This window comes from Anser cygnoides, chromosome 24 (genome assembly GCF_040182565.1).
Source record: "Anser cygnoides isolate HZ-2024a breed goose chromosome 24, Taihu_goose_T2T_genome, whole genome shotgun sequence".
NCBI lineage: Eukaryota > Metazoa > Chordata > Aves > Anseriformes > Anatidae > Anser > Anser cygnoides.
This window is the reverse complement of record NC_089896.1, coordinates 461,805-488,230: the sequence shown is the minus strand read 5'-3', so window position 1 is coordinate 488,230 and position 26,426 is coordinate 461,805. Positions and strand designations below refer to the sequence as shown.

General features: G+C 39.6%; 1 protein-coding gene across 4 annotated transcripts; it reads left to right on the top strand.

Moving 5' to 3' along the window:
• The first annotated feature begins 407 nt into the window (after positions 1 to 407).
• On the top strand, positions 408 to 26,426 carry HNRNPR (heterogeneous nuclear ribonucleoprotein R). Of its 4 annotated transcripts, none has more exons than XM_066982584.1 (11): positions 409 to 565; positions 6,631 to 6,796; positions 9,037 to 9,155; positions 9,570 to 9,677; positions 10,370 to 10,483; positions 18,590 to 18,766; positions 20,485 to 20,620; positions 21,702 to 21,907; positions 22,583 to 22,732; positions 24,851 to 24,972; positions 25,162 to 26,426. In XM_066982584.1, the coding sequence occupies exons 1-11, from the start codon at positions 491 to 493 to the stop codon at positions 25,772 to 25,774; spliced, it is 1,986 nt and encodes a 661-aa protein (XP_066838685.1). In that variant the 5' UTR covers positions 409 to 490; the 3' UTR covers positions 25,775 to 26,426. The 4 variants fall into 4 exon arrangements, with proteins under 4 accessions (XP_066838687.1, XP_066838685.1, XP_066838684.1 ...); XM_066982583.1 differs by having other exon boundaries at positions 412 to 565; positions 6,628 to 6,796; XM_066982586.1 differs by lacking the exon at positions 6,631 to 6,796 and having other exon boundaries at positions 408 to 565.

The window sequence follows — 26,426 nt, the reverse complement described above, 5'->3', positions numbered from 1 at the left end:
CGCGTGCCGGGACACGCACGCCGGCTGCTGCCACCTTCCCCTCCCCGCTCCCTCCCTTGGCGGCCGCCGCCAGCAGCCTCGGCGGGGTCCGTCCGCAGCAGGCCGGCCCCGGGCCGGGCCCCCCCGCTCCAGGCTCCGGCTGCAGGGGCGGGGCCCGGCCACCGCCCGCCCTCGCGCCGCACGGCAGGGGCGGGGCGGGGCGGCCCCGCGCCTTCCTCGCGCTCCCTTTGTTCGGCGGCTGGCAGCGGCGCTGCCCCTTTAAATCCCCCCAGCTCCGGCCCTGCCGGCGCGCCGGCTTGAAGGCGCCGCGCGATTGGTCGCAGCGCCTCCCGCTCATTGGCCTCCGGCAGCGACGGCGGGTCCCGCCTCCCGCTTCTTATAGGCGAGCCCGGCCGCCCGTCTCGAGCGGGAGGTCCTGAGTGGGCGAAGCAGCGGTCCCTGGAAACAGTTCCGGGAAACCCCGCGTGTTGCCGGGGTCGCGCCGCCGTCCATGAGGAGAAGGAGGAGCGCGCGCCATTTGCCGTCGCTGCTTGGGCCCGAGCTGCGCCGCGCAGGCCCCGCTCCGGTGAGTCCCCGGGGGGCCACCTCGCGCGGGGGGGGCTCCGCGAAAAGGGGGCGAGGGCTCCCGGGGGGGGGCGCCCGGCGGCGGGGCGGGCGGGCGGGCGGGCTCGGGGTAGGCCTGGCGCTGGCGGAGGCGGGCCCGGGGCGCTCGCGCCGCGTAGGAGAGAGCGGGGCGGGGGCGGCGCCGGGAGCGGCCCTGTCCGCGCGGCGGGCCGGGGTGGGGGGGGGGTAGAGGCGGGCGGGCCGCGCGCGGGCCCTGGCGCTGGGGGCGGGCCCGGCGGGGGGGGGGGCGGCCAGGCTTGGGCCCTGCACGGGGGGGGCCGCGCGGTGGCGGGCGGAGGCTGCCCCCGCTGCGCCCCTGCCGGGGATGGCCGCGGCGCGTCCCCTGCGCGGGCACGGCCCTTCCCCGTCCCCTCCCGGCCGCCGGAGCTGTCAGGGTCGAGGCGCCCTGATGGGCTGGGCGCGCGGCTGCCGGCCGGGGTGCGGGAGGGAGGCCGAAGGCGGCGTTGACAGGAAAGCCCTCGCTGCCGCAGCGCGCTCCGGTCCTGGCGTAGCGGTGGTTGCGGTGCAGCGGGCCGTGGGGCACGAGAACCGCGCTGCGCTCGGAGCTCCCGGGTGCGCTCTTAATGCTCTCAGAGAGTGCTACTCATCTAATGCTGCGAAAGGAGAAATTCTGCAGAAGTGTGTCGCTAGCACGTTGTTTTTCTTATAACGATGGTTTAAGAGAGGTCTTTGCCAAACCTGCAAAAGTTCCCCTTAAGTATCTTGAAATATGTTGTTGTTGTTTTTGTTTCGTAAACGTGGCTCTAGTTACAGGGTCTTAACAGTCTGCTTACCTATCGATTTTTGAATGTGGTTCATCATATGCATAAACTGTGCTAGATGACTCTCTGAAAAAAGTTGCTTGGATTCTCTTGGCTTCTTACACTGTGCTAGAGGATCGCAGCAGTAGTGATTCTCAGTTTTCTGTCCGAACATGATTGCTTTGGTATAATACTTGAGCCTCCTGCTAACACTGAATTTACTAGTTTAGTCAGGAGAAGCAATGTTTCCTCCTTCCTTAGACAAAGGTCTGAAAAATTCCTTGGGGATAAACTCACGAGAACAATGCTCACTTTTGTTGAAATGTTGCTTTGAACTGGAGTGCCATGAATGTTGTTCTGTACAACCCAACCGACCAGATGAGCTATAAATGACCAACTCCGGTTAAAAACGAGGATGTGCAAGGCTTTATACTTTGGGTTAGCAACATGTTGTAGCTACTCATGCAGCTGTATTTTAATGGCACAGATGTGCGCATTGTTGTCCTCTGTGGTAAAGTTATCTCGTGATGGGGAGGTTGCTTATACTTGTGTAGATGAAGCATAGTTTCTGTCAGGGCTGTGCTAGTCTTTTGGTCGGCATCATGATGGAGTTTCTCAGATTTTTTTTTTTCATTCCGTAGGTTTATGGATTGGGAAGGGCTGAGAACTCGGTGCTGGAGGGATGAGGGTGCTAACTACTCATTGTTGTAAAGGTCGTCTGCCACTGAAATACTGGTCTGGAAACTGGCTAATATGTAAAGGTTTTTCAGGGGACGATAACTTCAAAACAAATCTTCTCATAATTAATGCTAATAAACATATAAGCTGTAAAAATGTACTTTCTGTGGTTGAATAAACTATGGTACAAAAGAAGTGGCAATAGTGCTTTCACATAAAAGTTACTTGTATGCTCCCATTTTTATGAACAAGTGGGGTTTTAATAAGCTCCCAGTTTAGTCTTTTTAGTGTGAGTTCTTACCTTCCACTTGCTTGTATGCTTCTTCTCTTCCTGTTTTGGCAAGAATCTTCTTGAAGCATAAGACAACTTTATAGTGGCTACTTACATTTTCCTGTGGTTCACTTAAAAAAAAAAAAAAAAACAACTTTCAAAAAAAGTAATACCCCAATGCTATTTTTAATTTCTTATAGATTCTACAGATAATACAGGCTTACAAATGTATTCAATAGCAGGAATACTAACATAAGCAACTTGGAATTACTTTGGTGCAGTTTTATGCACGACTTAGTTATACTTCCAGTGCACCTGAGCTAAACAAGTACAGTTCAGTTACTTCATGAAGTCAGGAGTTACACAGCAGAAGGCTGAAAACAGTATTGATGGATAATCACTGTGAAGTTGGTTATGGTAGTTTACAGTATTTTTCCTCTGCCAGAAGTTGCCATTTCTGCTCATTTAGGCAGTTACTAAACATTTTTGCAGTTAACTAGACTGCAGTTATACTTAATTGGCTGGAGTTATACTTAGTCTGTGGGTGGCAACCTCTGGAGGAGTGGTATGAAATACAGGAAATAGTAACCTCATGGCTGTTCCAGTGATTGTTGTTCTCAGGCTAAGCTTCTGTTTTCAAGACGCTGTACACTGCTGGGCTCAGGTGTGTGTTGAGTGTTTTTTTCCAAAGGGAAAAAATAAATGAGCCATTTTATTTATTTGTTTTAGGCATGAAAATAAGCTTGTTTCTGGCTAATCGAGAAACATCTGTAGTTTTTAACCTTCTGCTTGTCATATGCTTAAAAGAAAAAGAGTCTAGACACTTAGCAAATTCGTCTCTTGAGATGCAGGATCCAGAAATTCCAAGTGAAAGATAGTAGATGCCTTAAAAGTACTTCTGATATAGCTGAGTGGTCATTGACTTCAGAAAAACATTGTTGACAATGATGTGTCAACAATCATGTGAAGTTTTAAAACAAGACAGCCTTCACAACACCCCCCGCTTGCACACACAGTTCTGCAGCTCGGAGATGGTGGAGCTAGGCGTTGTTTCAGGTGCCAGTGGAACTCTCCTTGCATTTGTAAAGTTGCCCACAATATGTATTTACTGCTGCTTATTCGGTAAGCCTGTTCTTGTGTATGCTGTTTTAAATTCATCCATTTTTGCATGTTTTAAAAACAAATGCATATCCCACACATACTAATACACATAATTCTTTGCTTATAATCAACACTTAAAATCTTTGCGATTCAACCAGCCTCCCTCTTTTCTTTGAGCTATTTAATGTGTATCAGAGTAAAGTATTTGTCACTTCTACCTGCATGCACGTGCTTTTCTGTGTGGCTTGTGTGGGCTGAGCCACGTGGACAACACTGCATATACAAACATAGATAATGCTCCTCTTTTTCTTTAATATGCTTTTAAAATTTTTTAGAGGAGAATAAAAAGTGTTGTTAAAATCATTGTGTTTTCCTTACTAATTAAGTCAGTAGAAAAAAAAAAACTTGATGGCTACATGTAGCTGATGCTTTCTGGAGGGAGAGCAAAGCGGTCTTGAAAAAGATGACTACGGCTATGACTTTCACTCATGCATCTCTAAGGAACTCGGAGTCAGGATTTCAGTGGTGTAAGAGATGTAATTTTGCTTGTTGGTGATCATACAGGATGTGAAGTCCTCCTAACCTCAGATTTCTGGCCAAGCTTGTGAAGCCAGCAGGGAATTTCTTACTATAACTGAGAAAAACACATTTCTTCTGGATGCTGGTGGGACCCAAATATTCTGACAGCTATGTCACTTTAAAAACTTTCCAGAGAAAATTCCTTTAAGAAAGTCTTTTTAAGTTACGTTTCTGGGACAGGAAATAGCTGAAATTTGAACAGCTAAACTGAACTTTAATGGCTGGGGAACACAGAACACATTTGAATTTGGTTCTTCACGAGGATACTAGTTCTTAAGCAAAAAGTAAACCATCTAGCTGTGAATTAAAATGCTGAGACTTAGTTTACGTTGTCTAAAAACCTAATTAGAAAATAATTTGATCAGCTGTGGTGCCGTGTAGTAATCTGATGCTTAGGCATTAGATACAGCTCCACACACTGGTTTGTGATGAAGGTAGATAATCTTTTCATGCCATTAGGCTGCAAATCTTGTCTATCGTGGGTTTGAGTTACTGAACTGCAGATAAGGGGTTTCTACCTGACCCAGTATAGCTGTCAGCCTTTTGTTCAGTTATGGGCAAGTCCCAGACTGCGTTCTGCAGTGCTAAACTTACGGGAATGTGACACTTGTAAACAATCTGGTTTCACAAAAAAAAGCACATGGTCAGGGAGCATAAATCACTGAAGTTCAGAAGGTACTTGTTTTAAATACTTCTGTGTTAATGTCTTTGCGTAGCTTCACAGTTCTTGTGTGTGTGTGTACTGAGGTGTGTAACAGATTTTTATAAGGCAAATAAGAGGTGAAAACAAAAATCTGCATATATTTTGTATATTTTTTTATATTATCCTCACTTTTGAGAAGAGGGATTTAGAATGATTGACCTGAAGCATTTTCAGTTTAACGAAACCCCTTCGCCCTGTACTGTTTCAAATTTGAGTTACTACAGTGGCAGTCTATCAAGCAGACATGGTTGATTTTTTTCTTTCCATACTTTTTGTATGCATACCTATAGAAACCTGATTTTCAGTTATTGCTTGGAATGCTCAGTTAATACTTGTAACGATAGGTAAGCATTACTGTAGTCTTCAGGTAGCTTTTTATTCTCTAGTTAGGCTGTAGTCATGGTTGCTTTTTAAGTAATTAACTTTGTTTTGAAGCAAACTGAATTGGTTAGAAAGCAATTTCTCTGGGTCAAGAAACAGGATGTAGCTATAAAAGGCTTTGTATCCGTTCTTTGCTAATCACATAAAGAAGTGACAAATGATAAAGAAACAACATGAGGCTGTATTATCTCTTTTTAAAATTGCCCTTCAAGGCAAGACAGTTTTAGTAAAATCATTACTTTTCTGCCTGAAGAAAAACTTTTTTTTCTTGCTCGAGCTTGCAAGTCATCATAGGATATCTTCCAAAAACTTTGCTAGCTCTCATCTAGAAGGGATGGGTATACAAAGGACTGTTGTAGGTGTGGTTGTCTTTGGAGACTTGTTTTTTTCAGCATAGTAAATAGCTTAGGGTTTCAGAGTCTAACACCTTTTCACCCCCACCCTGCAAAAAAAAACCTGTTCTTGAATCTTCTTACCTGTATTCCAGTACTTAATTGCATTGCTCTTGCCATGCTGCCTATGTCTATCTGGTTATCATTTCACTGCTGATCATCGACTTCTTCCTTATCTTTCAAACCCTGAGGCTCATCTCATTTCTGAACTTAAATTGATCATCCTAATGTTCTCTGCTGGGTAGTTGACTTGTCTTTTGTCAGCCTTTTTATTTGAGAGTACTAAATATCAGCTGGCTGGCTAATTGAGAAATGGAAACTGTTTTTAATGAATTGGGCAAAGCCCACTGGAATTGTCTGAACATAGCTGTGCATTTTTCAGTGCACATATTTGCAATCAGTTTGTTAATTCTGAAAGCAAGTCTTTAAATGAAGATGCTGCAGTCATGGCTTCCTTTTAAACCAATAAGTTACATATTCTAAAAAAGTACTGGTGATTTTTAGAGCTCTTATTTGAGTAAAACTGAAAGCATGGAAACAGCTCTGCAGCTTGAAATTTTAATGTGCTTGATAGTGCAATTTTTCTCTTCCTACCCTTTCTGAGCTCTGACAGTGTTGTGAGAAAGTGTTTGGCTAGTCTTAAGCAGTATGTTGGGTTTGAAGGAAGACATGGCAACAAGCCAAGAAAGTGAAAATTAGCAAACAAGTATTGACATTTTTATACGTTAAGCTACCCTGCAGGGTTATGTGTTCACTGAATTTTAAATGATTGTTTTAAAAGTAGAGGAATGGGAAATGAAAATAGAACTAGCTCTTCTGATTCTTCTCTGAAGGATGTTGTTATCGTATCCCAGTACATTCTAGCTGCTATGGTAAACAGTTAACTTGCTGACAATCTGAAGTGTAGACGTTGTTATGTACATGAAGTACATTTAAAAAAAAAAAAGTAAATTCTTCCATGTACATTTTCTGCAGTATTAAGGGTTGTACTTTATTTTGCAACTTAGATCAGCTGCATCCAAAAAGTATTAAATAAAACTTCTGATAGAGGTCATTTGCAGCATGTATACAAATTAGTTTAGATAAATCATGCATTGTCCTACAAACTAGTTTTTTTTTTTCTGGCTTATTGTAATATAGCTCCTGAATTTTTTCCAGCAGCATAATAAAATGGCTAATCAGGTGAATGGTAATGCGGTACAGTTAAAAGAAGAGGAAGAACCAATGGATACTTCCAGTGTAACTCACACAGAACACTACAAGACACTGATAGAGGCAGGCCTCCCACAGAAGGTGGCAGAGAGACTTGATGAAATATTTCAGACAGGTATAATATGCATTTCTTGTTTCTGACTGGTTATGAAAGTGAGGGCATACCATTTTCAAATTTTTATAGATTAAGGTTTAAAAATACATTGGTTTTGATCTGTGTAGCTCTGAATGTTTTGCTACTTTGACTTCCCTAAAGGCAAATTGGGTTTTACATTGACTAATTATTTGACACATCCTTAGCGTTGTATGTGTTATCTTAGTTGCTGTAGGGCACAGAGCACTAGTTTCTTAGTTGTCTAATAAAGATGTATGTTTGAGCATACTAAACTGTACGTTTTTTTCTTCAATCCAAATCATCATTTTGCTTTTACTTTTCTACTGTCAACTCCGCACAGTGGTTCTTAAATACTCAAAGGCTGGATAGGTGACATAGTGAGGGAAGCAACTAGCTTGTCTTGCCTGGGACTACATTTGAATTGAGTCTGCCTGTGGATTTTGTGTTCTCTCTAGTTCTGAGTGGACAGTTTAATCCATGCTGGTTACTACACTGAAAAGTTCAGTTTGATACTAACTGCTTTTTTTAACAAAGTCAAGGACTAAGCTATCTAGCAAATGGAGTAATGCTTTGCTGGTAGCAAGTGGTCTCTGCAACTGCTATAGAGAAGGTTTCTTTATATGCAAAGTTTTTTTTCTATTTTATTTTTGTAACATCCTGTCCACCCTTACTATTTTGTCCTTTAGACAGAAGCTTCCTTCTCTTTAGAGTGTGTTCTGTGAACAGATGTACAAGAAGCAATAGAACTGCTTTATGAGCTTATCTTGAACGCCTTGGTGGCAATATGATAGTTTTTGTTGAAGAGTCAAAATTCCACTGATTAAATGAAGGCAGTTCAAAACCAATATCTTACCATCATCAGTATGACATTCTGGATCATGTGGATGATGTCTTTTGGAAGTCATTCACAGTGAGCTTTCATCAAGACTTTACCAGCTTTTAGATATGCACTTTCTAACTGTGGGTCATGATGATGAGCACTTGATGGTTTGAGAGAAGGTGTAAATGCCTGGGCAGAGGAACTTGTGGGGCTCTAACATGCGTATTAGTTAGGTTGTGTTGTGAGGAGTTCTCAAGGGAGTTAAAAGCTTTTCAGCCCAGAACCTGACTACCTAGTATAATTCCATTGCATGAGTGACCTGAAAACACATATTCATACTTCCTTAAATGCACTGAAGATACTTGTATTGTACAGGGGTTTGTCAGTGAACAAAACTACTTCTGACACTAGAGCTAAATTTGGGGTTGAAGTTTGGGATTTTTAATCTGCTGAGATCTTACCTGAAAGATACAGGTGCCTTCCAATATGCAGGATCACTTCTGAAATGTAGTCCTTGGGCTTGGCACTACTTTGCATTTTTGAAATCAAGCAGTAGCTAAATAATTATGTATTCTGAAGATCAAGCTGTTGCAAAGTGTGTGGAGTTCTTGGTATTTTTGCTGTGTGTGGTTTTAAAAGTGCAAATGTTAATATCTATAGTTCTCACACTCCACAGCTTATGCAAGTGCATTGTAAAAGGGAAAAAATAACCTGTGAAGATCCTTAAACAGAAAAAGTGCTTCAGAACTGGTCCAATGTTTCTTGGGGGAGTCTGTACCTGTAAAATTAATGTTAGCTTTTTCGGGTACACAGCAGGGCTCAAAAGAATACCTTTTTAAAATTCTGGCTCTTAAGCTGCTTAGAGCAACAAAATGAGTGTTAAAAAAATATAAATTTTTAGACACAGGAAGTCTACTGATTTTTGTTTTTTTGACGTTGGGAGGAAAGAGTGAACAAATTATTCTACTTACTAATATTTTGTAGTGCTTCGTAAGTGTTTAACCTTCAGTTAGGTAGCTCCTTTTTCATGTGCAGTAGGTTACATGTAATGTTCACGTCAGCTTACTGTAGAACAGCTCCATTCAAGAGAATGAAGTGTGAAACTTAAAATGAATGCCAAACAAACAAAACCCAAATCATTAAAAGTGAGCCAGAGTTTACTGTTGGATTTTTAAATGTTAGAAAGCTGTTGGGATGTAATCTTGCACTTCAATTAATGCTTAGGTATATACATTTTAATTTAACTTTTTTCATTGTTGTACTCATATTCTTTCATATGCTTGTGTAGGTATATGTAATTATATTAAATGTATAACTCTGTTATGGAACGTAACTTTTTGACTTTAAAAGCAGACTGCATAGTTCTTAGTTTGTATGAAATTTAATAGAAATCTGTAACTTCTTTATCTTTAACTTTTAGGGTTGGTAGCTTATGTCGATCTTGATGAAAGAGCAATTGATGCTCTTAGGGAATTTAATGAAGAAGGAGCCCTCTCTGTATTACAGCAGTTTAAAGAAAGTGACCTGTCGCATGTACAGGTAAGGTGAGAGCTCCAAGAGTGTGAGCACATAAGTATAAATAGTGTTCTGGCACTACTGGCAGGAGGACAGTTAAAACTTAGAAATTCTTTGTTCCTGTATTCTAATGTTTCAAACCCAAATCACAGGCCTTTGTAAAAATTGCCCTAAATGTGTGGGTATTTGAGTGCAAAACAAAAGCTCATAGATAATAAAAATGAGTGCTATTGAGAAAATGAGGTAAAAATACTTCCTGAAATTCCAGTCTTACAAGCTTGTTCAATTAATTGTTTTATTTTTCTAGAGGATTCTTTTGATACGTTGTTTACTGCATTGGCTTGATATAGTGACTTCGCAGTATGGAGTGTAAGATTCGGTGCGTTTCCAGGGCTTTTCTTACCCACGATTTAATGATTTTGTAAATTGTATCTACAGAACAAAAGTGCATTTTTATGTGGAGTTATGAAGACCTACAGGCAAAGAGAGAAACAAGGCAGCAAAGTACAGGAATCAACAAAGGGACCAGATGAAGCAAAGATCAAGGTAACATTTAGAAAATACTGACTTATTCTGTACTGTATGTACCTAGGCTGAAGTAATTTTAATGTACTTAAAAAGCATTAATACTACTTGGACAAGTATATTCATACTTAGCTTCAAGGAATGTATGAAAGATAAAAATTGAAAAGAGTACTTGTCTGAAATGCAGATCTACCTGACTACACGATTACCAAAACGCGTGAACTTATGTAAGGATTGTCAAAATATTGATATCTGTTTGAGAATTCTTACTTGTCTTTTTACTCTAAAGCTTTTGCAAGCTCAAACTACTGAGACTAGTCGGACATCTCAACAAGATAGCGTCTTTATGCACTAACACCGAGACTCATTGTTTCTCTGTTGTGCAAAACCTAAATACAAAGTGGGTGAGAAGAATTGCTTGGTGTTCTGAAGTTCTTGGGGTACTACATATGTTCTTGTAGAGTGAAATGGTAAAAGGAAACAAGTTGTTCCTGGTGACCTTAGCATGAAATAAATTTTGTTTGTGGTGGTTGTTTTTTAACCCTTCCCACGTAACACTTTTTGGTAGGCTCTGTATGTCCATATATACCTTGTGGTATATATCAAGTGTGGCAAGAAGCAAATAAGGAAATGTTTCTTATGACACTTTATCTCATTATTTATACTTCTAACCCACTACCCTCTTTCATATAACTATGACAATTTTTTTTCAGGCTTTGCTAGAGAGGACTGGTTACACTTTGGATGTAACTACAGGACAGAGGAAATATGGGGGCCCTCCTCCAGATACTGTATATTCTGGTGTTCAGCCTGGTATTGGAACAGAGGTTAGTGTATACAGACCAATCTAATTATTTTGTATGTTTATGCAAACTAATATATTAGGTATACTGGAAAATAAAAGAAATCATAAAGGAAAGCTTTAAGCATTGTAGAAGAAAGCTTTCTTCTGTGTTTGTGTCTTGATCAGTCTTAGGCCTTGGTATTCTGCAGGAAAAAAGTAATAGGTTGAGAGGAAGAAGCAGGTGGAATATACAGGGGAAGGCCACATTCAATTTATTAAAATATAAAATAGATGAAATTGTTGGACTTCACCATGCAAATTAAAGATGATGGTTCACAGCTTAAAAAGTAACTAACGTAGGTATTAGCTGAATGTATAGGCAAAAGCATGACTGAAAAGTGTTTGACTCTGTTTACAACTTAAATAGAATTTGTCAGTAACAAAGATTTTCATGCAATGTACTAAAAGCAGAAAGGACTTTGGAGTATCTTTATTCGATACCTTTACTTATTTATTTATTCGATACATCTACCTATTTTGAAGAGGGCGACTTAGCTCGGTATTAATTATGAATTTATTTGCTTTCACTTCAATCTATACAAAAGCATACTTAATAATTTCATGGTGTGATAGTGAAACTACCACATTAAAAGAGTTCATGTAGCTTATTTCTTGTAAATTTTTGCGTTTCTGTATTCATAAAGGTAGCTTAGAAGTCCGTTTAACCAACTTAGGGTGATTATATGATGATTTTTTTTAGTGTTATTTAATTGCACTGTCTGATGACTGAAAATACTTGATTGCAAACTTGAGTATTTTGTCCTATTTGCGGTGGTTAGTCTCTTTAGGAAGTCACAGGAAAGCTGAAAAGTTGGCTGTGTTTAGTTGTATTAAGGATATATGTTTATACTCATAAGTTTCTTGAAGCTTGCTGGAAAGGTTAACTTGAGGAAACTCTAAGGTAATGTAAATGCTTCTCCAGTGAATCAGCATGAGTCTGTAGCAAAGCCCAGCCAACCAGTTACAAGTATCATACCTTGACCAAATTAATGCTGGCATTTTGGAGGGTTTGAAGGCTGATTACTGCTCAGCTTGGCTTGTTGAGATGCTAAACACTTCGCGTTAATAAAGCATCCAGCAGTTTAATTTAGTCTTTTGCTGTTGGGCTATGAGGGTCAGTAATCAAGATTTTAAACATGATCTTCTGATTTGGTAGACAGACCATGTTTTAGCAAACATGACTGTATATTATTATAACATTTTTTCCAGAACAAGGGGTGGGGTGTGTGTATATATGTATTTTTACTCTTAATTTTGCCTATATAGGAGTATAAAAGCCTCTCTTCTAATACTGTGGGTAAAAATATGCAAAGACACCACATGTATCCTTTAGGACTGTGACAGTGAATTTGTTGTGTTGGAAACTTATTTTAAACAAAATGAATAAAATTCTCATAGCTTTTTGCCTGCTCAGATATGTCAATTCCAAAGAGCTGTCACTGATGTTGGCAATGGCAAACCTCTTTTTAAGTATACCCAAGTATTGCTACTGATACCAAGAAAATACACACTAGGTAAACTTTTTTTTCCAACAGATGTATCAGGTCTTTTTTACTGTAAATATTTATGCATTGAATGTGTTTTTTTAAAGTGGAATTCCTTATGTGGTAACTGATTTTAACTCTTTCAAGGTGTATTTGAACATAGTGCAGTAAAATCAAGGTATTGATAAGTAACTATGAATGTTGGGCACGTCAAACGTTCACACTTACAGATTGTCACAGTGAATTGCTGAAGGGATTATGTGGGTGAGCCTAATCAATGTATTCAAGTGGGTGGGCTTTAAGAGCAGCTGGATCTTTTGGGGATGAGATTCTGCAACAGAGACAAAGTAGTTAAGGTGTGGAAGCTTGGAGGAGAAAATAATTGATAAGAAATTATATAACTTAATAAAAAATCCTATTCATTTAAAGACTTGCTGTTCCAGTGAAAAACATTTTGCTTAAAGTGAACTCAGTAAATGTTGGTACTCAGACATTTATGGAGGCATTTATTTGAGAATGCAGGCAGTTATGTGAATGCTTCTTTCTCTCCTTACACTGGCTTTGTCATTTACATCTGAAAATATAGATAATTGCTTATCTACTGTGCTGCTTTGTTTCTGCTTTAAAATTTGTAATATTTTTTTCTCTTTTTCTTATCTTCTGATAGACAAGGTGTTCAGAAGGATTTTAAAGATTTCTTTTAATATATAAAGAACGCAATCTAGTCACTACACAAATCTAGAAATTCAGGGTCATGAATGAATCTGCATATTGCTAACAGGCTACAGGCAGACTTTGGTTACACAAGTGCTTGAGCTGTGCATTTCATAGAATCCTAGAATGGCTTGTGTTGGAAGGGACCTTAGAGATCACCTAGTGCCAACCCCCTGCCATGGGCGGGGATGCCACCCATTAGATCAGGTTGGCCAGGGGCCACTCCAGCCTGGTCTTGAACACCTCCAGGGATGGGGTACCAACGGCTTCTCTGGGCAATCTTTTCCAGTATCTCACCATCCTCTGAGTAAAGAACTTCCTCCTAACCTCTAATCTAAATCTCCCCTCTTTTAGTTTAAAACCATTCCCCCTGTCCTATCTGAGCAATAAGTCACTCTCCATGTTTTTTATAAGCCCCCCTTAAGTACTAAAAAGCCACAATGAGGTCCCCCTGGAGCCTTCTCTTCCTTAGGCTGAACAGCCCCAGTTTTCTCAGCCTTTCTTTGTAGGAGAGGTGCTCCAGCCCCTTGACCATCTTCATGGCCCTCCTCTGGACCAGATCCACATCCTTCTTGTGCTGGGGTACCCACACCTGGACACAGCACTCCCAAGTGGGGCCTCACAGGGGCAGAGCAGAGGGGTATGATCACCTCCCTGCTGGCCACTCCTCTTCTGATGCAGCTCAGGATGCGGTTGGCCTTCTGGGATGCAGGCGTGCACTGCTGGCTCATGTCTACCAGACTCCCCAAGCCCTTCTCTGCAGGACAAGGCTTTGGTCGCTTGCAGGTTGTTTTGTAGTTCATTCTAAAATCTCAGTCATGCTCTTTTGACTAACCATTGATACAGGAGTTGTTGTGGAGCCATCAGATTAGGTTTAAGAAAATGGTTAAATTCTTTATTGTTTTTCAGTTTATAGATTCTTTTTGCATCCTTGTAAATGTTGAAACTTGTGTTTACCATCAAGAAGATGCTTTAGTGTCACAGGAAGGATGATTTCTAAAGGAAATACTGCATATTCTGAGAAGTAAAAAATCAGTTCTTTGAAGGGATGAAAAAATAGAATGGACCCTTAAATGGGAAGATAGTAACTGACTGTACATCAGGGTCGTCTTAAGCCTGCTTTCTCCATGCTAATTGTAGTTTATCACTGCACTGAAGTGTATATACAAGTGATACTGAAAAAAGTATTTTTCAGTATTCTTAGAGTAGTTTTGTATAAATAACCAGAATTTTAAGTTGTCTTATTGGGAACTCTATGTGGCTAAAAACCAGATGTTCAGCAAAATAGGAGGGTGCCTAGATAGTAGTAACTTCTATTTAGTAATTTCAGTAACTTTTGAAATTAAGTGCAGACAAGAAAAGTAAATGTTAAAAATATTTATTTTCCAGCACAGCAAAAGCTTGTAAGTAGGAGCTTATTTAAGATATGAGGAACAAAAGGAATTTTAGTCATTTGTCCATTACTTCAAGATGATTTCATGCAAATGAGACAAGCATTCAGTGTTTTCATTGCTTAATGCTGGGTGGTGGTAAAACAAATATATCTAGTGTCTAATGTGGGGGTGGTATCTAACTAGGTTGAGTTGCATATTTTAACCTGTTAAGCAAATACGTTTTCTCTCCTGATTTTCAGTGTGCTGATGGAAGACCTTTTAGCTGTTAAACTCAGGAAAACAGAAGTCTTTGTAATATTTTATAAAAAGACAGCGTTTAAAACCAACAAACAACAAAAAACAACAAAACCATAACAATAGAAGTGTGTGCATACTGCCTGTCCAGACTAATGTCACACCAAAAAAATGAAATACGGAAGTGACTGATGTGTACTTCATTTCCATCCTTCAGCTATTGGTGTAAATGAATGTACTATCTCAAGGCATGATTAGAAGAACAGGAGACTTCACTGGTAACTGTAAAATACCAGCTCTCTACTCCACTATGCTAGGCATAAGAAGAAAGTACCCTGTTCCTCCCTCCCACCCCTTAAATCAGTGCAGTACTTCTAGCGTGAGTAATTGACTTGAGTCTATACTGATTGCTGCACTGATTTTGGTTTTACTGACAGATATCAAGGTAAAGTAAGTCTTACTCCTAAATTCAGACTTCTATTTCAGTGTTTTGCAGTGATATGAAATAAAAATTCAAAAATATTGCAAGTAGATTTTTTCTTCATAACATACTAAGACAATTGCATATAAGCTGTTCCATAAACACATTCTTACGTAGGAGTGGCTACGTATCCTTTTCAGAGCTGGAATGTATTGGGTAAATACGATGGACACAATCTTCAAATGTCTTTAAAAAATGTAAAATTACCTCTAGCTTTCTGAGGGTAAATTGGTATTCTATCTGCTATACTGTGGATGCATGGTGAGTATTTGTATAATGCCAGGAAAGGGTTGTGAGGCTATCTTGTAGTCTGTAAAATGTTACCTTAGTGGGGATGTTGGAGCAATTATTATAGACAAAAGGAGTTTTAAATTGAATGGGAGGAATCAGATAACATAGTAACTTCCTAATGTAAGAACCAATGGTAAAATAAACTCAGCAGGAGTTGAACTAGACAAAGCTTCTATAGGATGTGGTATGCAAATGGAATGTTGCTCTTCTGGAAAAGCTATTGGGGTTCAAAGGCTTTTGCACTACCCTATTTTTTTGTTTACTTCAGTATATTTTTAATGATGGTTGTAGATATGGATGAGTTGAAACAGTCATGCAGCCTACGTTAATTTGCACTTAAATCTGCCATTTGGAAATGATTTACTGCAAAGCACATGAGCACTGTTACAGGGAGATGAAGTTTTGAAGAAGCTCTTAATGATGCTGCTGTTGACACTTTTTTGTGAGTTTGCAGTGGCAGCAGAAGAGGCTCAGTTGTTGAAATAACTGAAGGATGCATCATCAAGAGTGCAGATGTGGATTACACCCCTGAATAATGCTCTGTAAAGTTAGTTCATGAAAATGAAATACTTCTTAGTTAAAGCACTGTTTTCATAATTGGTCTTTTAAAACACTTGTTATATGTCCTTCAGGAAGCAAAACTTGAAAAAGTAAGTCTAATTAAAGAATCATAGAATGCTTTGGGTTGGAAGGGACCCTTAAATATCATCAAGTTCCAACCCCCCTCCAATGGGCAGGGACACCTCCCACCAGACCAGGTTGATCAAAGCCCTATCCGGCCTGGCCTTGGACACCTCCAGAGGTGGGATATCCACAGCTTCTCTGGGCAGCCTGTTCAAGCGCCTCACTATCCTCAGAGTAAAGAGTTTCTTCTTGATATCTAATCTAAACCAGCCCTCTTAGTTTAAAGCCATTACCCATGTCCTATCACCACACCCCCAACAAAGAGTCCCTCCCCAGCTTTCCTGTAGCCCCTTCTAGGCACTGGAAGGCTGCTGTGACGTCTCCCTGGAGCCTTCTGTTCTCCAGGCTGAACGACCCCAACTCCCTCAGCCTGTCTTCACATGAGAGGTGCTCCAGCCCCTTGATCATCTTTGTGGCCTCCTCTGGGCTCCTAACAGGTCTATGCCCTTTTTGTGCTGGGGGCCCCAGAGCTGAACACAGGCTCCAGGTGGGATCTCACAAGAGCAGTGAAGGGGAGTCACCCCACTTGTCCTGCTGGTCACGCTGCTTTTGATGCAGCCCCGGATACGGTTGTCTTTCTGGGCTGGAAACGCACATTTAACAGCTTACGTTGAGCTTCTCATCAACCAACATCCATGGGTCCTTCTCATCAGGGCTGCTCTCGACCCATTCTTCACCCAGCCTGTATTTGTGCTTGGCGTTGCCCAATGGTCAGTGATCTCAAAAGCATGGAAGCAATGCAGTTGCATCCTGCTTACACAAGATCTCCTATTTTGTTTCAACAGTAATGCTGGTTTCTGAAGCTTTTCTGTTGCAGTCTTCTTGTAGAACTGAAAAATGAAATAAGGCATGATAGTTATATTCTTTAGTATTTCAGAATCTCTTTCCAAGCTTGTTGACTTATCTTTAACTTTTTTAAAGTAACTTTTTTAATGTTTCTTTTCACACTTGGAAGATGTTCACCTGGTGTTTGTCTGATCTTACAGTTCATTAATGCATTAAAGTTTACAGGCTCAAGGCAAATTCACTTAAATTCCTGTTATTATTTCCATAGAGACATTTTAGTCTGATACAGATGTGAAGTTATTCCAGAATATAGGTCAGGTATGAATGTAAGAGAAGGAAATCATTAATTCTGTTGATCATCTTAGCTACTGGAGAATATTACCTGAACTGTTGTAGCAATCTTGTTGAATTGACGCTGGTTTCAAGTTTTTGGAGGTAATAAGAGACTGAGTCAAAGAAACCAGAAGGAAAGGGGGACGGAGAAGCTTTCAGCGTGGTAGATTGGACAGTTCAGCTGACAATTTCGCAGTCTTAATAGCAAGTTGGAGTTCCTGTCTTGTGCCATTTTTAAAGACATGAAAGTGATACTACAGTGGAAGCACGCATGCGTTTTGGAGAGGAATGCTCCAGGTAATGCCAATGGAAACATCTATTGCAGGGATTTCTGATTTTTTTCTGAAAAGGAGGCCTATTGGATTTGAATTTAAACTTATGATCAGTATAATAAATGTTCCTTTTCCTCAGTAGCAAATAGACCATAGCCAGTTGGCATTCATACTGAAGTGGAGAGCCTAAGCTATGTTAAAGGAATGTTCTGGTAACTGAATTGCAGGAATAGCTGTGTAATGTAAAGAAACATGTGAATGATCTAGCTTTCCTTTGGAAGAAAATCATGTGTTCTGCATTTCTTGAACCAGTCAGTGCCCTCTCCTTGTGGGGTTTGTCCATATCAATGCTTTTCTGGGCATTTGTAGTTTCTTTAGTTTAGAAATTGTCTGCTAAGCCTTCAGTACAGATGTTACCAGATGAGACTGAGACTGTGGCAAGGCTTTACCTAGATGGATGAGGTTAACTTCTATGAGATCTTTTTTTTTAATATGAAAGTTGAAGGCCCAACCAATGCTTAGGTGATAGAGTTAAAACCGAGATGTGCAAAAATGGACAGCTTTGTTTACCAACGCAAGGCACACTTTAATGTCCGATGTTCTAAAATGTTTTTAGAACCTTTTTCTAAAGTAAATTTGAGAAGAAGCAATGTTACATGTTTAAGTCAGCTTGGATAGAAATTAGTGTAACAGTTGTAGTGCCATGCTTGGGAAGTACTATAATTGGTACACTAGTGATTAAAAACAATCAAATGAGCAAATATCTGTAAATATTGGAACTAGAAAAAAATCTTTTCAGTTATATCTCAGCTGAACAGACTAAATTATTTAACAAAAACTTGTGCAATGTTTAATAACTGTATAAGGAAGAAAAATAAGAATTCCTAATTTTTCGTAGACAAGTATAGCATTCAGCTATTGTAAGCTGAAACAAGTAGAAATAAGACTACAGTGTATATTAAAATTGACAATGTGCATTGGGGTAACGTATTAAGGATCTTTTTTTCAATCTGTAACTTCTTAATCAAGATTGGACTGGGGAATGATATGAAAATATTTCAAGAGCAAGGAAATACTTGGCCTGGAGTATTACAGGACACCTGACTGGATAGTCTGTAAGGTCTTTAACTGCCAGAATTATGACAGGGTAAGAACTGTTTTCATCTTCACTGGTGGAGATGTACAGCCTTTTATATACAAATTACAAAGCCACATTTCCATGTGCAAAATCTAGTCCTAACACTGACTTCAGAAGACTTTAGTAGGAGATACAATAACGTTGTCCCTAGTGAAGGCTACAGCATTTCTGCTGTGATGGTTTCTGCTGCAACCTACTTACTTCCCTTCCCAGGAACTTTGAAGTATTAAAAATAAATTTGGATTTCTGCAAAAGCTTTGTGTGCTCTTCCTTCTTAGGTTTTTGTTGGTAAGATTCCCCGAGACTTATATGAAGATGAATTGGTACCACTCTTTGAGAAAGCTGGTCCAATTTGGGATCTGCGCCTCATGATGGATCCTCTGTCTGGTCAAAACAGAGGTTATGCTTTTATTACCTTTTGTAGCAAAGATGCAGCTCAGGAAGCAGTCAAACTGGTGAGTAACTTTTTTTCAGACTGGATGAGATAATGTAAACTGTAAGCAAGTTGGGAATCTGTTAAACAGTAAGGTGTTTGTAAAGCATTCGTCGATGGACTCATAATATTTTTTTTCCTAAATCGTCTCCTGCCTTGATTTAGTATATCAAGCTAAAACTAGATTTGTATATAGTCTACTGTTTTTGAAATTGATTACTCCTGAATTTGTGTGTTAATGTGGTGGATATGAGTTACTGACACTGAAGAAAGAAAAAAGGTTATCTGAAACTGAACTCTTAGGTTGAAGCTGCTCAGAGTTGTTGCTTTAAATTTCTAGTGATTGGGGGAGATGAGGGGGAAGATGCTGAAGTGACAGGAGATGTATCAAGTGATGCACCAGTGATGAAAGACTGGCCTCCATTCTCCATTACACCAATTAAGTAAATTTGTGAATATATTCCTTGTATCTGGATTCCCTTCCCCTGTACATCTTCCACCTTAACGTTGTCTGGTAATGGGGTCAGACTTGTATTTAGGTGAAATATTTTCCCCAGGTTACTGGGAGAAAGGAAAATGGGGTGTGCTAAACTTTGTAGGAAAACTAAGCCTTGATAGGAAAAGCAAGATTCTTTTAATACTGAAAATAAATGTGAAATTTTGAAGTTTAGTTTCTCTGCATCAGGGGTTCTGCTGCTTCTGATGTGCAGGTATCAATGGGAGTGGGGTTGATTCTAGGTAAAATGGCTTTATAAAATATACATTGAAAAACAGATTCAGATTAAGTTCATGGCAGTTGAACACAAGGTTTTGTAGTGATACGAATCACTATATCTGAAGCAAAAATCTGAAAAAAAAAATCTTTAAAGTGATCATTTGATAGCCTGTAGTACCTTAGCATTGTTCTAGTTCTTGAATATGAAGGTTTTTGAGGATATTGCACTGCTAGCTGTATGCCGAAGTCACACTTAGGGTAAAAACGGCTGGAAAAATTTACAGAAGTATGAGATTTTTCAGAAGCTGGCTAGCGATCAGAGTTCTGTCTCACTAGGTCCTGTCTGAAAAATCCTACCCAAGACAAAGATGACTTGAATTCTTAACTTTTTTTAAGTGTTGAACTCTCCTGCCTTTAAAGATATATCAGTTGTTCAGAGTAATACAACTGTGCGTACAAGTGTGAAGAAGCGGGCTAACCTATTTTTTATGGGAAGCTTCTAAAATAAAACTTCAGAAGTTAAATTTATACAGGCCTAGCACTTACGGGGCCCAAAAAGTCCCTTTTATAAGAGTGGGAAGGGGGTTGGGATGGCACAGTGGTTTAGTGTCTTGAAGCAAATGTGCTTAATGTTTAAGAAAGCAATTGAAGTGGAAGAACTCATGGTACCTATAACTCTATGCATTTGTTTTTTAGTAACAGCAGCAATGACTGATGTTGACTCCAAGCACAGGAAACAGTCACCACTCATTGTCTAGGAATAGCTTTTAAGTCTGAAATAAACAGTAGGTGAATTAATTTACCCCATGCAGCTTGTATGTTGCACATTGTTCTTGTACATCAATTTCTCAAGTGAATATTGAAACAACAAAAGTTTCTTAAGACTGCAGTACTTGATTCAATGTGAATTCCATATGCTATGTATAAAGATAGTAGATATTAAAACAACTGATTTTATGGTTTGGGGGATCTTTTCATCCACTTCGTATCAGGTAGTGCAAGTGAATGGCTTCTTCTTTTCTCAGTGTGACAACTATGAAATCCGTCCTGGGAAGCACCTTGGAGTATGCATCTCTGTGGCAAACAACAGATTATTTGTTGGGTCAATTCCAAAGAACAAGACTAAGGAAAACATATTGGAAGAGTTCAGTAAAGTCACAGGTAAAGGACTTCATAATAAGTTTGTCACACTGATCCTGAAATACCACCGAACCTCTCATGTATTTATAGTTACATGACTGACTCTCAGGTATCATTTAATCTATTTCCAAATTACTTTCCAAGTTTTATATTTGGTAGAAAATTTATATATCATGTATACTTTGTGGTGGAGTGTAAAGGGACTAATGTCTGTTTTACTGCTCTTTAAATGATTGTTATAAGACTGCAATTTGGGATGGAAACAGCACAAATGAACTCTGAAAGATGGTGGTGGAAGTCCTAATTCTGTCATCAGTTGTATGTTAGTGTTGAAGACTCTGCATTTGTAACTGGATCTACAGTAGGTTCTGCTTTCACAGCTGAGAAGTTTCTGGAGAGCTTCAAGCAAACATTGTTCCTCCAAATGTTAAGGGATGATAGAGGAGGGAATACAAAAGTGTTTGAGAGAATGCTACTGTAGAAATAATAACAGATTAATGTCTGTCCCAGTTCTTCTGCAGCAAGTAGGAAGAAAAAGTAGTTTATCACAAGAAGGATGCTTCTGGTTTGAGAGGTTGAAATCTTGATCTTCTGCTCTTGTCCTGTAGGAGAGTTTTAACCTACTGCTTCTTTTTTAGGATTACTATTTTTAAGTACTGCAGGGAAGTGGTGAAAACAGAAGGTGAATATTCATTTCGTTATCTCCTCTTGTTTTGGAGAGAGATGGAAGAAATTCTTTCCATCTTCCCCTTGAGACAGGGGAGATACCACGTGTTACTGCTGACTGCTTTTCACAAATGTAAAAATGGCAAAACATAGAAAATTGACAATGTTTGAACTGTTCATGTTGATGTTTTTTGGGACATAGTTTTGAGGTAAGTTTGTTCTGGAGAATTTCACTTAGTAGGCAACCTGTTTCTTGGTAAATTGGATGGATATGTTTTTCTCCTCCCCATTTCTCATGCCCCTGCCCCATCTCTTTCAGGTGTTAAGTTCAGAGGATGTGTGCTACAAAAAAAAAGTGAATGCATTAGAGAGTAGACTCTAGATTTTTTTTTTCTTCTTGCCTTTTAAAGCTCAATACTAAAGACATGTTTTTCAGAGGGTTTGGTGGATGTAATCTTGTATCACCAACCTGATGATAAAAAGAAGAATCGAGGATTCTGCTTCTTGGAATATGAAGATCACAAGTCAGCAGCACAAGCTCGACGTCGCCTGATGAGTGGGAAAGTAAAAGTCTGGGGAAATGTCGTGACAGTGGAGTGGGCTGATCCAGTAGAGGAACCTGATCCAGAAGTCATGGCAAAGGTAAGTAAAACCTGGACTTGGATTCTCTTCTGTTTTGGGAGAAATTATTTTTATGCTGCAGTAGATTTGGTCCAGCTGAGCAGTGCTAGTTTTGGGGAGCAGAAAGAAGTTAGAGGACACTTTCATAGTAAGCCATCAAAACTGGTATCATCTGAGCTCTGTAAATCACTTGCCTGTGTAACACATTAGGAACTTGCTGTTCTGTTCATGGTTTAAATTAATAGTGTACACGGTTATTCTACATTCTGCTTATGCTGATGTCTACTAGGTGGATATCTTTTAAGACTATATTTTTCAGAGTGACATGAAGCTGAAGTGCAGCATTGTGCTCTTTTTTCCCTAAGTTTTGCTAATTCTTTGCTACTCTTGAGGTCTGTTACTAAAATTTTTACTGGGACTTGTAGCTTCCCAGAAGCAGAAAGTCATTGTTGGATATTCTTGATATTCTTCTGGTCATGGAGGGGAAGTGTGGAAGGAGAGAAGTTGTAGGTATTTTATACAGGTAACTGCATAAAACTATCGTATTTTTTTTGGAAATGGGTACAGAATTTACCATTGGGTTGGACAAAAATCCTTAATGCGTAGAATAAGGGAATAACATCTTATTGATTAATGTTAGTTTACTTTCATGTTTGGCTTTTAAAGATTATAGCTTTTGTTTTCACTATGCACTAGGTGAAAGTTTTATTTGTAAGAAACTTGGCCACTACTGTGACGGAAGAAATTCTTGAGAAATCGTTTTCTGAATTTGGGAAGCTGGAAAGAGTAAAGAAATTAAAGGACTATGCTTTTGTTCATTTTGAGGACAGAGGTGCAGCAGTGAAGGTAGGTTGATTATTCTTCCCTAAATAAATTAGATGTCAGCAGTTTATGTACTGATGCTTTTAGAAATTTAATTAACAATAAATATCTTAAGATGTTTTGTAGAGCCCATGTAATAGGGCTTCCATTTTGAGAATTTTAACACTAATAATTTTGTTCCTATGATTTCACTAGCTAGGAGGATGTGAAACTTGCCAAAACTGTAGCACGTTAACAAGTAGACTGGAAAAGAGGTATAGACCAATGCAGGAGAGACTAGAGAAGATGAAAAAAAAAAAAGATCAACCTAGACAGTTTTTCTGAGGAAACACTGACAGAAGGTATCAGTTGTCTCTCAAAGACCCCTATTTAAAGGCTGTGTGTAGCTCTGGGGATGACAAATACTGCACAGAACTTGCAGGGTAGTTCAAAAAGTATCTTGTGAAAGGGAGAAGAATGGTACTTGCAACTCTGACGTAGACTATTTGGGGGGGGGGGGGAGCAAAAAACCACCAACAAACTGCATGCTCCCTGGAAGGTTTATTTTAAATAACTTTTTAAACTTTAGAGGTGGTTAATGTAAGTTTTGAAGGTGTCTTTCTTTGGCCGTCTATACTGATTGCACTTCATTGGCGTGAATTCTATAGAAGTTACTCCCCTTTTAGTTTTTGAAAGCGATAGGGCATGGAGGCAACAGCGTAGTGGAGGAAGTGTTTTACACCTTGGTGTCTCTTGAGCGGTATGGTGTATATTGTGTCTGTGGTTGCATAGTTCTAAGGATCTTTCCTTGCTCAACCGTATTAAGCATTTTGTAACCATTTAATTGCTTACAAATTTCCTGTCTACCAAAATAAGGTTTAGAATACACTGACTTTGGATTTAGAATCAATGTCACTCATTTAATGATGTTGAAGTCAGTTTGGATAGTCTTAGACCATGCCCAAGAAAGGGTAAGGAAGCCTGATTCTATGACAGGAGGGGTAAGTCGGTGACACCTACTGACATGTTTTCATGTAGTATGTCTTTATACAGCCTCCAGCCTGATCGCACTAGGTCTTACTTCTGAATGTTCTGTTTACATTTGAGCATCTAGAAACTTCTTGTGGCACATGAGAAGATAGATGCTCAACTGCACTTCATTTGGTCTATCTCTGAAATAAGCTAGAATACTGTTACATCTGCCCTGTCTGACTCCAGTTTATGGCCACTAAATTGTTTTGTGAATTTTGTGGGTCTTTTTTGTGTATGGGTGTGCCATCGGTGTTTTAATGAAAGAATTATTAAGGTATAGAATGCATGGAATTGGCTTATTGAAAGTACAGTAGGCACTGGAATCATATCTCCTTTCAAGTAAATAAACCACTATCTTTAATGTTTTTGAGGATGTTTGAAGTCTTAGTTAATGCATATATTAGTACTCAGAAATATTAAATGCAAGGTAGATAACTCCAGGTAAAGTACAGGAAGGCATAGGCCTAATTGTACTTTATGTATATTATTTTTTTTACATAAAAATAAGAATCGCAAATTGCGTGTTGCCCATTACTTTTCTTGAGGATTGTTGCCTCACTTGAGATAAGGGGGAAAAAAGCAACACTGAAACCTGTTTGTGTCCTCGAATCTCTTCATTGTTCAGCTAGCTGAGTGTCAAAATAATTGATGTCCCCAGAGACACTCATGCAGCACATTCAACTAGCTAGGAAGACCACATATAAAAAATATATTCCTGTGTGTGTACACGTTCTACCTGTCTTGCAAGTACACTGAATGTTCATGTCAGTGTTTGTAGTGAGAACTTTTCTCAGCATTTCCCTGAACTATTTTTAGGGAATCTAGGAACATAAAAATCAGACATAACACTGTCACTTCTTAAATATGATGCTCCATATGGTTTGGGATTCTTTTACCTTATGGTACAAGGAAAGTATTCTTTAAAGAAATGCTGCCTCAGAATATATGGTGAGCAAAGAGGGACTTAAACGGAATTCTTCCATGTTATCCTTTCAAGGAGCACAGAGATGAAGTACAGAACATAGTTCAGTCTGCAACAGCCCAACCAACTGGTTTATTTCAGAAAGTTTTTTTTAGTTTCCTTTGGAATGGAAATGAGTCTTTTATATTTTTCTTCTAATTTTCATATAGGCTATGAATGAAATGAATGGAAAAGAAATAGAAGGGGAAGAAATTGAAATAGTGTTAGCAAAGCCACCGGATAAGAAAAGGAAAGAACGTCAGGCTGCCAGGCAGGCCTCCAGAAGTACTGCGTGAGTGTTCATTCTTGCAATACTGTAATACTGCAGAGTGAAATTCTGCTGTGAAATTCAAGTTAGTTCAGAAGAAACTGAATCACTTTTTTCTCCATGTTGTGTATTGCTAATTAGCAAGGGAAAACTTGTACTTTATTTTGGGAGATTTTTCAAGATAAATTAATGCACGTTTCTTTTTCTTAATAGGTATGAAGACTATTATTACTACCCTCCACCTCGCATGCCACCTCCTATTAGAGGCAGAGGCCGTGGAGGGAGAGGTGGATATGGCTATCCCCCAGATTACTATGGCTATGAAGATTATTATGATGATTATTATGGTTATGACTATCATGACTACCGTGGTGGCTATGAAGATCCCTATTACGGCTATGATGATGGCTATGCTATAAGAGGAAGAGGAGGAGGAGGAAGGGGTGGGAGAGGTGCCCCTCCACCACCTAGGGGGCGGGGAGCACCACCACCAAGAGGTAGAGCTGGCTATTCACAGAGGGGGGCACCCATGGGACCACCAAGAGGAGCCAGGGGTGGGAGAGGGGGTCCTGCACAGCAGCAGAGAGGACGTGGTGCTCGTGGAGCCAGGGGCAACCGTGGGGGCAACGTAGGAGGCAAGAGAAAGGCAGATGGGTACAACCAGCCTGATTCCAAGCGCCGTCAGACCAACAACCAGCAGAACTGGGGCTCCCAACCCATCGCTCAACAGCCGCTCCAGCAAGGTGGTGACTATGCCGGTAACTATGGTTACAATAATGACAACCAGGAATTTTATCAGGATACTTATGGGCAGCAGTGGAAGTAGACAAGTGAGGAGGGATTGAGAATTTTGGAAACATAGAATTGGCTATAGCTCTACATCCTTCAAAACAAAATTGGCTTAATGTTTCATCCTTCAGTAGCGATTGGCTGCCATTTGTATTGGGCTGAAGAATCACTCTTGTGTATATACTCGAGTCTCTTAGTTTTCTTTTTTCATAAATGCACTTGGACATTACTGGGCTTGCAGAATTTCTGAACTCCATAAGGGGTTTCAATGCTTTTACCATTTTAGGCTTCATTTTAGCAGTTTAAAAGCAGGAATGGCACACTGTTCAATCATGATTTTGCAGAACCTCTGGTTTTGGACAGTTTTTTTTTGGATTTGGGATAGACTACATAGGAGTATGCTGTACATAAAAGTAAAAGCTAGTGCTTTGTCTTAGTAGTTTTAAGAAATTACAACAAATTAAGTTTTCTTGTATTGAAAATAACATGATTGTATGTTTTGCATTCCTAGAAGTAGGTTAACTGTGTTTTTAAATTGTTATAACTTCACACCTTTTTGAAAATCTGCCCTACAAAATTTGTTTGGCTTAAAACGTCAAAGCCGTGGCAATTTGTTCCTTGATGTGATTGTATTTCCAATTTCTTGTTCATGTAAGATTTCAATAAAACTCAAAAATCTATTCAAAACA

Coding starts and splice junctions, on each gene's coding strand:
- HNRNPR (XM_066982583.1), top strand. CDS start 491: ATGAGGAGAAGGAGGAGCGCGCGCCATTTGCCGTCGCTGCTTGGGCCC. Junction 22,733..24,850: donor ACAGAGGTGCAGCAGTGAAG/GTAGGTTGATTA, acceptor ATTTTCATATAG/GCTATGAATGAAATGAATGG. Junction 24,973..25,161: donor CAGGCCTCCAGAAGTACTGC/GTGAGTGTTCAT, acceptor TTTTCTTAATAG/GTATGAAGACTATTATTACT.